General features: G+C 32.5%; 2 protein-coding genes across 3 annotated transcripts; one reads left to right on the top strand and one right to left on the bottom strand.

Annotated features, from left to right (window-relative positions):
• The first annotated feature begins 3557 nt into the window (after positions 1 to 3557).
• On the top strand, positions 3558 to 7153 carry LOC115701414 (protein THYLAKOID FORMATION1, chloroplastic). Its single transcript, XM_030629203.2, has 5 exons — positions 3558 to 4004; positions 4582 to 4849; positions 5269 to 5482; positions 6372 to 6487; positions 6803 to 7153. Exons 1-5 carry the CDS (start codon positions 3806 to 3808, stop codon positions 6891 to 6893), a joined length of 888 nt encoding a protein of 295 aa, XP_030485063.2. The 5' UTR covers positions 3558 to 3805; the 3' UTR covers positions 6894 to 7153.
• Positions 7154 to 7370: 217 nt separating this feature from the next.
• Positions 7371 to 12246, bottom strand: LOC115701413 (diacylglycerol kinase 5). 2 transcript variants are annotated; one of them, XM_030629199.2, is made up of 13 exons: positions 11983 to 12246; positions 11406 to 11627; positions 11183 to 11305; positions 10921 to 11049; positions 10531 to 10616; positions 10317 to 10440; positions 9946 to 9994; positions 9611 to 9693; positions 9255 to 9322; positions 9009 to 9083; positions 8362 to 8449; positions 8142 to 8258; positions 7371 to 7984 (listed from the first exon to the last, which is right to left on the bottom strand). In XM_030629199.2, exons 2-13 carry the CDS (start codon positions 11607 to 11609, stop codon positions 7655 to 7657), a joined length of 1476 nt encoding a protein of 491 aa, XP_030485059.2. In that variant the 5' UTR covers positions 11610 to 11627; positions 11983 to 12246; the 3' UTR covers positions 7371 to 7654. The 2 variants fall into 2 exon arrangements, with proteins under 2 accessions (XP_030485059.2, XP_030485060.2); XM_030629200.2 differs by lacking the exon at positions 11983 to 12246 and adding an exon at positions 11711 to 11855.
• Positions 12247 to 12885: the final 639 nt, after the last annotated feature.

The raw sequence follows: 12885 nt of genomic DNA, 5'->3' as shown, positions 1-12885 counted from the left end.
ATCAGAAATAACATTTAATGTTCCATGGTTCACATGATTTATTTCATGATTATATGTACATAATGTATGAATTCATCTGAAACCCTTTTCACATACTTGATCCTGTTTATTGTGTTGTCAACATATTGGAAAGTAAACATGACTATGTGAATAAAGTTTTCTAGATTTATCAGACACATGGTTTTACTGATATGATAATCTACAACAGAGTTTACTTGCATTTGGAGAAATGCTATGTTCTTTCCAGAGCATTGGTTAAAGTAAAGCTCAGGTTGGATGCATGGAGTATGCATCGGAAGGGACCAATATTGAACTTTGACTTAGATTTATTAAACTTACCGTAATATCTATTCAAGTCAATATCGCCTAGTTGATCCTAGATCAAATGATCTTAATCCTGTTATGATTAGGCTCAATCTCAAGAGGCTATTCGTGTTCTTTGATTTGTTAGTTAAGCCTACTTTTAGGTCAGGGTGATACGTACATTTTGGGAACACGGTAGTGCAATTGAGTGGGAGCGCTAACATAAACATGGAATCTATAGCTTCTATCTGGCGAATAGTAAGTAAAGGATGATCTCCTTCGAGCTTGACCAAACGAAAATAAATGGTGGAGATCTCATTTCACATAAACTGAAATATCATTTATACGGGGTTAAGTATTTTAAGGATTAAATACATTGTAGGGTGTAACGGTAATCTAATCCCTTTACAGTGTAGATCATTCATATAGAGGATCATTGATCAAATTAGGATTATAACAATGGATAACTAATGATGTGTCTATATGGTGGAACATATAGAGCATTCTATATACTGAGAGTGCAATTCTAAGTTCTATGCGTGGATTCAATGAAGAATTAATAAGTCAGTGAATTTAGGTTATAAATTCTTGATCTGCTTATTGGAAGCTCGGTATATAGACCCATGGTTCCCCCACTAGTTGAGATAATATTGCTTGTAAGACTCATATAATTGGTTTTGATTAATCAATTATAATTCTCAAATTAGACTATGTCTATTTGTGAATTTTTCACTAAGTAAGGGCGAAATTGTAAAGAAAGAGTTTTAGGGGCATATTTTTTAATTATGATACTTTGTATGGTTCAATTAATAAATATGATAAATGACAATATTATTTAATAATTATTTATAGTTATTAAATAGTTAGAATTGGCATTTAAATGGTTGAATTAGAAAATTGGCGTTTTTGAGAAAATCAGATGCAGAATTGAGAAAACTACAAAATCTAAGTAAGGCCCATTACTCTACATGGCCGGCCACTTGGAATGGTTTTTTAAACTGATATTTTCATTATTTTAATGCCAAATAATTCAAACCTAACCCTAGTGGAATACTATAAATAGATAGTGAAGGCTTCAGGAAATTTACACTAAAATTTCACACTTTTCATTCAGAAAAAACTGAGCCTCTCTCTCTCTCCCTATCTTTGGCCGACCACTCCCTCTCTCTCTTCTTCCTAAAGATTTCGAAATTCTTAGTATTAAAGTAGTGCCCACACACAGCAAGTGATACCTCAATCATAGTGAGGAAGATCGTGAAGAAAGACTTTCGGCAAGAAGGAGTTTCAGCACTAAAGAATCAGAGAAAGAGATCCAGGTTCAGATATTGATAATGCTCTGCTACAGAAAGGAATCAAGGGCTAGATATCTGAACGGAAGGAGTCATTATATTCCGCTGCACCCAATGTAAGGTTTCCTAAACTTTATATGTGTTTATTTCATCGTTTTAGAAAGTTCATATTTAGGGTGTTAATCAACATACTTGTGAGTAGATCTAAGATCCTGGTAAAATAATTTTCAACAGTATATATTTTATTAAGATGTAATTATTCTTATATAGAGGTATACTTTGTTAATACGGGACTTGGAAAATATATAACTAATTACAATTTAGAGGTTATTTTTATTTATAACTGGCCCAAATCGGGAGTTGATTTTTTTATAACAAATTAGAGGTTATTCTTGAATAGAGTATTCTTAAATAGAAGTTCTACTGTATATATTTTATGTAAAAATACTTGTGTATTTGTAAATATATTTATGGTTAATTTTAATTTTTATCATTGAGCTTAGACACATACCAAATCTTGTCTCATGAACTATTTAAGTCCTTAAAAATTTCCCTCAAATTATTAAGATTGTTCGATTTAAGAACTTTTACTTAAGAAATCTGACGTGAATAAAAATTTAGGAAGCACAATTCGGTACATGTTATAGTTTAGGGGGCATGACGTTGTAAATATTAAAATTTAAGGGTACGATTTAGTATATGGACAATCGCCATATTAGTAAAATTGAATGAAATTAGACATAAGTTCTTAAATCTAACAATCTCAATATTTCAGAGAAAATTTCTAACGACCTGAAAAGTTCAAGTAACATGATTTAGTACATATCAAAATTTAGAGATAAAAATCTAAGGTGTCGGTTGGTAACAATTTTTGAATCAGTTTTTTGTTTTAAAATTTGAAAAAGTGAAAAAAAAAAAAAAATCAAAAACATGTTCTATAAAACTATTTTTACTTTTTAATTTTTTAATTGAGAATCAAAATTTAAAAAAAAAAAAAATCACTTTCAATATTTTTTTAAACAGTTTTTTTTTAATTAATATCTTGGACTTCGATCAGACCCGGACCAAATCCCCCCACGGCCCTAGTGCTGAACCCGACCTTTGACTTGAACCCAAATTCGACCCCGGACCTAGACCCGACGTAAATAAGATCAAAAAATGAAAATGAAAATGAACTTTACAGAACACAATTTTGTTTTCTGTTTTTAAAATTAAAAAAACAAAAGTGGTTCCATAACGTATTTTTGTTTTTTAAAAACAAAATTTTTAAAAATAAAAATTTTACTTTCATTTTGCGATTAAAAAATTAAAAAATAAATTGTTACCAAACGGCACCTAAATTAACCTATATTACTATAAACTTACAGTCCAAAACAAAAGTAAATAATTTGCAAAAATATACATATTTTTATAGTATTTTTAGAAATTATAATTTCTTTGAATAAGGGTTCAATTTTTTTTATCCAAACATATCATAATCTGTCCTTTATATACATTACATATATTTTCATAAGAGAAATATTAAAAGAGACGCATATTGCCTAGCAAACTTGAGGGTGTACTCGTGTCCTACTTATTTTATTAATAAATATTATAAAAAATCGCTAACTATTTATAGAATAACACTTTCTTGTAATATTAAAGACTATAAATGCCTCGTAGCAATTCTCATTTTGGTAGTGGTTGTGGTGAATGGTGATGGTATTTTTTAGTACCCTTTCATAGAAATGAAGTCTTATACCTTCCCCATACGAGTACTCTAGGAAGGGAGAAAGAAACTTGCAAGAAACCCATTTAATGACTACTTCCCAATACAATATTACACACAGAAATATCTCTAGGCCTATAGGGTCCAAAACATAAAGAAAAACAAACAAAAGGGATAAAATTGTAAATAAAATAGAATGAAAACAGTGTCAAAAGTCCAACAAATCAAAAATCACAATCATAAATAATGACAGGTGTCACGACATTATTGGGGTAATGATAAAATCACAAGAGGCTTATTACCTTTCACACACTGGATAAGCCTTCCTTCGTGGACCTCTCTCTGTCTCTCTCTCTTTTTCAGTTTTGAAACTTTCACTCCAAAATTTTCTTTTTTATTTTCCATAATGCCAATAATTTTCCCAGAAGATTTCCAACTCTGAATCCCTCTCTCTCTGATTCTTCTTCTTCTTGTTTTTAGTTCTTGGGTGCGAGTTTAAAATCAAATGGCTTCTCTTACTTCCCTATCCTTCTCAGCGATTAGCCAATGTTCTGAGAGAAGAGCCGTGGTATCGTCGTCTCGAAATTTAGCTTCGAATTCTGAGTTGTTCAGATGCCGCACCAGCTTTTCCTGCCAATTTGTAGGTTTTCGAGCTTCAAACTCGACTTCTCGCATGGTTATCAATTGCATGTCTTCTACTACAGGTTGGCTTTTCTCATGCCATTTCTATTTTCTGAGGGTGAACTCACGGGCATGGTCCTTGCTCCATGTTTGTTAATGTCACCCCTTCCCCAAAGAAAAAAAAGGAAAAAAAAATAAAAAATAATATGTATGTTTGTTGATGTTTAGTATACTCAGATTTAGTAAATTTAACAAATAAAGCTCGCTTAGTGAAAATTTTGTGTGCTTGAGGAAGTTTACAACATTGAATTATAAACTGTGTTGGTTGAAATATTATTTTCAGGACGAATTTTTCCTTTGGGAAGTTGTTTTTGTTTTGGTAAATCATAAACAAAACTACAGTTGTAATTTTGCAAGATCACTATCTTTCATTAGTTTTCTTAGATTTTTTTAGGCAATCATCTCATTCAATAGCAATGGAACTTAGGCACTGAATTTGTGCTCAGTGGATTTAGGACCCTGCTTTTTGGTTCCTGTATCCATTGACCATAGTCTGTTGGAGGAGTATCTATTATCAAGCTTGGCGTTTTAGATTTTTCAACTAATTGAAAAATGGACACAGCTTGTTAGTAATGGTATATTTATTTACTTAATGTGCAGACTCACCCACTGTAGCTGACACGAAGTTAAATTTTCTCAAGTCTTACAAACGACCAATCCCAAGTGTCTATAACAGTGTGTTGCAGGAGCTGCTTGTTCAGCAACACTTGATAAAATACAAGAAGTCATACAGTTATGATCCTATCTTTGCTCTTGGTTTTGTGACTGTATATGATCAACTTATGGATGGATACCCCAGCGATGAAGACCGAGAAGCCATCTTCCAAGCATACATAAAAGCGTTAAATGAGGACCCAGAAAAGTATAGGTATGGCTTTATCTATATAGTTAGATTATTATTCTTTGATTGAATTTTTGAATCGGTACTTCTTTCTTAAGTTCAATTCGATATATTTCTTGTTGTACTTGTACATCCTTTGCCTTTAGAAGACTGGAAACTACGCCAGTTTCATCATCTATGTTATATAAATGGAAACAAATGAGAATTGAGAAATTTGATTTGCATTTCTACCGATCTCTCAGTGACTCATAACAACAATCATTAGAAGACACTGTTTCCTATTAGACAATAGGCATAATAGTTGAAGAAACATATTTTGGACTGCATTTTTATAAACTGCAGAATACATTTTGGAATATTTACTTTGCATTTGTTGAGTTTATTAGATATGTACGGGAAGGATTCTGATAGATTATTAACTAAGAAAACCATGTCATTCATTATAGAGCTGATTCACAGAAGTTGGAAGAGTGGGCTCGGGCTCAGAATTCAAGCTCATTAGTTGAGTTTTCATCCAAAGAAGGAGAAGTGGAGGAGATATTGAAGGACATTTCAGAAAGAGCAGCCAATGGAAATTTCAGCTACAGCAGGTTCTTTGCTGTAGGTCTTTTTCGTCTTCTTGAGTTGTCAAATGCAACTGAACCAACAATATTGGAAAAGGTATACTCCTTATTCTCTTAAATTTCAGAACTCAACGATGTTTTCCATGTCAAATTGTTAAATCATGCATATTAATTTAGTTATTTTTTGTGGGAAAGGTGCTGATGTAGTCATTCACCCTTACTAGTCTCTTGATTTTTTTAAAGCAAGGTACATTTGTTGAATGTATACTTTTACTTGTCTGTTACTATCCATCTTGAATAAAAAGTATATTGGGCTTGAAAAGAAAGAAAAGATACTAGCTCTTTACTAATCCCTTCTTCTCACAAAGTGTGGTAGGCTGTAAGTTATTGTGCATGCAGCAATAAGGCCATCTCTTATTATTCAGCCAAATTTTGTTTCTTTCTAGAATGCATTTTCTTGCTTCACAAGTTTTTCTTATAATCTAATGCCGAGAGATTTCAACAGTATTTAACCTTGTTTGGTGCTATTGATGGTCAATACCAAAGATGTGCCAACTTCTAGTGGACCGTGTTACATCTTTTGTGTTCCAACCTTTAGGATTGATTCTTTTACCAACTTCATGGTTCGCCCAGTGAAAACTAACCTTAAAGTTTCAACGTTGGTAAACGAGCAAAAATTGCATATTTCTTCCTGATTCTATCCTTGTCTCAGTTATGATATAGACAACTTTGTATAGTTTTGTTAAATTTGTACAAGAAGGTTTTATTCTAGCTCTGCTAACTCTTGATTTTCTGTCAGTGCATGCAGCGTATTTGTACAGACTTAAGATACAATAACTCTTGATTTAAAGTTTTTCATCAATTTAGAATAGCGATATATCTTTGAACCAGAGTGAAGAGCTAGGAACTTTTTAGTAAATATTTCATTGACAAAGGAAGATGTCTATTTAAGTTTCAGCGTTGACAGTTTGGTTTCTGGCCTGCAGCTTTGTACAGCTTTGAACATTAACAAAAGAAGTGTGGACCGGGACCTTGATGTATATCGCAATCTGCTTTCCAAACTGGTTCAGGCAAAGGAACTGCTAAAGGAATATGTTGCCAGGTATGAACATGATAATTATTAATTGTCCAGAGTTTTAGAGTAAAAGATTGAAACTACAGAATCTAAAATTATCATCTCTGCATAAATGAAACTATCTCAAACATCAAATTTTATTGAAGTGTGATTGCTTGTGAGTTATTAAGTAATGGCGGTGTGTAAAATCAAATTTCCATTCTCAAATGACAAGTTCATTCATTTTTAAGTGACATGAAACCTGAAAATTTGAGATTTAATTGAAGGATTGAATAATGTGAATTGTGTAGTGCTTTTCTGAGTAATCATGGTTTTATGTGCTATTATTGCTGTGGCTTTCAGGGAGAAGAAGAAAAGAGAAGAAAGGACTGGTTCGACAGCCAATGAAGCTGTTACAAAATGTTTGGGAGATTATCAGTATGCACGCCAGTAATTCACTGGTGGATGGGGAATCACTTGCTATTTTTCGATGACTTTGAGGTAATGTTGGGAGTTTTCACAGTCTAGGTACCTTTTACCAGCTTGTACGTTTATAATTCATATATTTGTGAAAACAAGAAACCAGCTAATGACCCTATCCTCTTTCTTCAGTTCATGTTTACAACACGTTTCTCAATTGTTTCGTTTATACTTTTGTATCGACCCAAATGTATTATAACATGTCTATTTCTCAAATTTGCTCTTAGCATATTATATTGTGTTGTGCTCTCTAAAGAAAATTACAGTAATTGTTCAATTTGTTTAGTCAGTTACCAAGGCTCCACCAAGCCATAAAAAATTCTGTCAAAATGCCAATACCAAAAGCTTTGTAGACAAAATTAAATGTTTGAACAGAGGAGCTACTTAATCAACTAGGATACTGCTATGGGCACTTATTAAATTTAAATCTGACCCAACATATTCTAAGTCATAATATTAAAGTTAATACTGTTATTAAATTTCAATCAACAAAATAATTAACAATAATTTGATAAATACAGAAGGTGAATGACACCTATGTAAGTTGTACTTTACAAGTCCACTAGAGACCAGATTTCAGCTGCTTCACATTTTTTTTTCTTTCTCACGATTCTGATCATATGAATGACAATATATTTTTCATAAAAAAAAAAAACAAAAAAAAAAACCCTTCAATTACAGGACAGAAAAGTGTTATATAAGGGAATATAAATAGCTCGATAGTCATGAACTGGCTTAACTGAGGTGAGAGATATCAACTCCATCTGGGATCTTAAATGTGTCTGCAGCACCAAACTTCCTATATTCTTCTCCTGATACAGAGTCATCTCCGTTACCATCATCGTCTTCATCATCTCCATGACTTGATGAAGGTGTTGAGGGATCGTGGAAACTTCTAGACTTACAATCCTGTGTCGCAAGCATGTTTACCTGACCAAGGTGGGAGATTTCTACAACAACTGTATCATCGTTCACAGGGAGGGGTTGCTTCCATGGTTCCCCATCAATCCTCATAAAAGTGTGGTCTGCAGCACCTTTGTGAAACTCAAAGCGGATTCGATGAGCCTATAACCACAAAAGAATGAATGGAAACTTGTTAGCATGATGAACACAGAGTCCACTCTGAAACAGTGCAAAAAGCTACCATGCATACAAGTTCTGAACTTAGTCATAAACTATTCCCATTATGGCAAGAAAACTAGCCTCATATTTCACTTATTACCTGAGCAAGACGAGTTCCGTGCCCATTTGGAGCAAGCAAAACAAGTCCATGCCAAGCATCTCTAAAACCAACGACCTCAATAAGGCCATCATCTACATATGGGGCAGTCAAGTCTCTCTGTAAAATTATACATAAAGGCATTTATCAGATTGAATCTTTACTCTGAAGATAAGGTTAACTACTCATAAATAAGTAAAATAGATGACATGTTTGAACGAACATCTCGAAGCTTCTTGCTGTTAGGTGTCCCCCAAGGATTTAGTCCGCCAGAAAAGCTAGGCAAGTTGAGGCACACAATTGACCTTATACTGTAATGAGAATAGAGCATAGTCAAAGAATGGCATGGTAGTAATAGTCAAAAAAGGAATAGAACAACACAAGTATTGATGGTGAAGAACTGGAGTACAACATTTTTAAATTAATTACAAAAACAATAAAAGAACTTTAAACTAGTGTATGACAAAGGGGAGATGACAACATACAAAGATTTAGAAGAGCAAAAAGTAGGAAAGTGTACTTCATCGTCAATCTATGAAATTGTGTTAACAAGTTTCAAGAAGCTATTTGAACACTAATACACTACACTAGATAACAAATAATACGACTCACTTTCTCTTTGTCACAGATAAGGGTTTGAACTTTTTGAAGATGAAAGCTTCAAAGTTATTATTCATAACATGAAGAAACATTCACAAAGTACTTGCGAATGATGGGTAAGCAAAACAAGAAGAATCTCAACCTAGCGCCTAATAATAGAAAATTTTAGTATGGTAGACTACATAGACCATTTGATAAGGCACCAGAATAAGGTTGTCCTAGAATATCATATATCAATTCAATTATGGCTAAAATATAAAGAACAATTACCTCTGAGGAATGGTGAGCTCTACCCAAGAACCTTGTTTTTTCATTATGCTCACCTTCGCTAATTGAGCTATGTTCCTGTATTATGAAAAATCATGGCAGTCATTTTTTTATACAATAATTTCTGTATAATGTTAAAGCAGACACCTCATAGTAGCATATGTGTGCATGCAAATGAAGAGAATAAACCACGGCAATCAAAATGTAAACCATGAGAGTCTTGGTCATGTTTGAGATCTACATACTCACCGGGAAGAGTGGTGGAAAAGAGAAGCGAAAAACCAGCCTTGACTGCCCACAATCTTGGCATAAGTACTCTGTTTTGGGGATAAAATAAAATAATTAGTAGAGCACAATAGAACTATTCAAGCATGCGTTGTAGTTCATGTATTAGCAAATTGTTTGTCATGCAAAAATAACATGTGTAAAACTGAGAAGTGCTTAAAATGGACAAATAAGTTCCTCTAAAACACCAAAGAGAAGCAGTAGCTAAGACCATATTACACATTTTTATGACAAAGCTAATATGTTTAAGATGGAGTACTTTATAGATTATCAGTGCATATTATTCAACCATTGCATTGACATCAGTGTGCCAGAAGTACCTGATTAATTAATTGATTCTTAAACTTCTCAGGATGCAACTTCCGCTCAGAGTGAAATGCATATGATACTTGAGCATCCATTCCTATAGAGAACAGATCATAAATACTTTTCATTAAAAATGTATTGCATAAGAAAATCATGATCAACTACAAAAATAGCATTTTTAAACCCGCGGTTTATAAAATAATTTAGACCAAATAAAACAATGGAATTACCATTTGATATGATTCATCTGAGATTACAAAAATAAACCATAGACAAAATTAAAATGTTTCTTAAAGTCATGTTCCTTCAAAGAATGAAAATCAAGTAACATTCAAGTCAACATTCATACCCATGCTGAAGTAGTTCCAAAATCCGCCACGAAATGTGTGACAACCCTCCTGAAAAGTAGTTCAGTGATTTCATGCATAAGAAACTGAAGTATCCAGCTAAAGGACAGTCAGAAAAATTCAAACTAGCCAGATCATTAGTTATAATTTTTCCAAATTATACTATTACTTGGAAACAGATTAGAAAGACAACTAGAGCTCTTCGGTAATTCAAACAATACAAGTCAAACATATGATATCCTTACGACGGTTCAAGTATAATTGCGAATTTCTTTTTTGTATGAGCAAGCAGGCTGTAGTAGGATTCTATAAATATTTTTATACATATAAAGCAATACAGGCAATAAACATATTCTACGTTTGGCATATTCACCTTGTTTAGCTCATCTGTATCAGAGACGCGATGGAATGCATGCAGAGAATGTGGTAGCTCAAGAGGAGCAATAGGGTCACATGAACCTTCTTTTGGAGCCCGCATCCTCATCATAATATGCCAGCTATTACAGTCAAATTGGAGAAAACATTTAGTACCATACATCTGAGGATGATAGAAGATAAAAGAAAAATTTATTAGTGTTAGCACTGACCTGTCGATTTTCATTTCCTTGGCTTCCATTACTTGAGCCAAAAATGACTTAACAGCATTTTCATCTGTCCCAGGATTTTTCTTCCCCTGTCGAACCAATTAATATGGCTACTGATTAGGTAACACGGTACATGAAAATAGTTTCTGTTCTCAGTAGCATAGAAAAACAATTCAGTAAATGTAAATATCAACTCATTTTCAGGGAAATCAAACAACATATTATCAAGAAGTGGTTTATGAGTCAACAAGATGAAAGGATATGCCAAAACAATAATATATATACATGTTATATGTATATATGTATATATATATATATAATTATATCAGTAGACAAAGCCTTGACAGGTATAATAAATAAGTAAAAGTTTTGAAATGTTCAATTCATTCCTACCCAGCCAAATGCAAATGGAAGATTGTTTCCTGTTCCTAAGGGCACTGTTGCAATTGCTGGTGGATGAGATAATTTGAGATCAGAAACAACTCCAAGAAGCCACCCTGCAGTTCCATCACCACCTGCAACCTGAAGAGGACAAAACACATGTCAACTATCCAATTACAAATTTTACAAGAGCCATATCCTGTATAAGATTATTTCATCATCATCATCATCATCGTTATGAAAGGTAAGACTACAAATTTTAACAAAAACTCACAATTAATCTCAAATTCTCCTGGATATGTGTAGCAAACTTATCTCCTTCCCTCTGCAACTGTGCGAGATTAACATAAATTCGGCGCAAAATCTTATCCGGACCTTCTTCCCCCAAATCAAAAACCTGAAGAAAATTAGCATCTTCCAAATCAGCCTCTCTCTCTCACACACACAAGCACAATCATACATAAATGGCATATAGATATTTGTATATATGAATATACCTGGTTTTTGTTAAGAAGACAACTATAGGTCACAAGAAGATCACCACCAAGTTGGCCTCCACTTTTGGAGTTGATAAAGACGATGACCGGACACTTGGGTTCATCTTCAGCAGAAATATGCTCCTTTGGTTCATTGGGTAATAGTATGTAATTTGGAATCTTAAACTCCTTCAAGAAGTTGGTGTTGGTATCAGAATCTGCCATCAGATTCAGATTCTTCACCTACAAAGTTTAAAAGAGATTTTGACATTTTATTTGACAAAATTGATTAATTATCAATTATACTAATCACAACCCATAACAACCTTATTAGAACATCATAATAGTTGACTTTCGGAGCTACCCAAATAAAAGCTTTTGACTTTTTTAAATATGGTGTTGGTAACATCAAAACACAAAAACAACCCAAATTACATTTTTAAGTATTTACCTTCCCAAGATGGAATAACAAATGAAGAAATGTTAAAACTCAGATTGCCATGACACTACTTTTCTAGTGCATTTTCTCACCAACCAAACAAGATAAGAAAGAGCACCACAAATCACAAACATGAAATAACACGTGAATTCAAATTACCTCGATTACCAATGCAGCTGGGGAAAAAAAACTCGTGATCTTCAGAGAGCTCCAAAGCTAGAGAGAGAATTAAAAGAAAAAAAGAAAAAAGTGGAAAAACATAAAATTTCAGATCCAAAAAAAGACATATTTATAGATAAAAAGAGGTATAAATCGAAACGCTTATAGAGGAGGATCCGAAGGGAGGCGTTGACTGTTCATCTATCCCGATATACCCAAACCCATGTTAAAAAAATTGCTTATTGGTAATTTATAAAAGTGTAAATTACATTTGTGTAAGATGTTGGGTTAAATTTTTATATATTAAAAATAATTTATAATATAAAATAAAATTATATTATATTTTTTTATTGTCTATATTATAATTTATTTAAAATACGTGTAATAAATTATTTTCTGCATGTAAAGTTGTTTTGAATTTTTAACAATTTTACAGAATGTCAATAATTATAACGTATACAGTGATTAAAAAAATTAAAAATAAATTTTAAATATTAAAATAGATAAGAATGGATGAATGAGGGTTTTATTGTAAAACTTTCTTAAAACTTATTACGTACTGTATCTTTCAAATATAGATCTGGTTCTGTTTTTTGTGCTTGGGGCCTAGAAAGAAAGAATATTGAATATTCAATTTTTGGTCCAAAAGAGTGCTCGAAGAGAAAAAAAACAATTGGGTAGTTTCTTATATTAGATTTTTTTTGGTAGTCCCAAGCACGTGTTTGTTGCTCTTTTATCATTATTTTAATTTGAATTTTTAACATTAATGGAATATGGTTTTATAGCACACCACTGTCTTTTATTTTAAAAAATTAATTAGAATAATTTATTGTGTAAATATTTAAATTTTACTTTTTTTTTTGAGTGTATATTTAAATTTTATTTGTAATTATAAAATATAGT

This window comes from Cannabis sativa, chromosome 8 (genome assembly GCF_029168945.1).
Source record: "Cannabis sativa cultivar Pink pepper isolate KNU-18-1 chromosome 8, ASM2916894v1, whole genome shotgun sequence".
Taxonomy (NCBI): domain Eukaryota; kingdom Viridiplantae; phylum Streptophyta; class Magnoliopsida; order Rosales; family Cannabaceae; genus Cannabis; species Cannabis sativa.
This window is presented reverse-complemented; position numbering and strand designations above follow the sequence as displayed.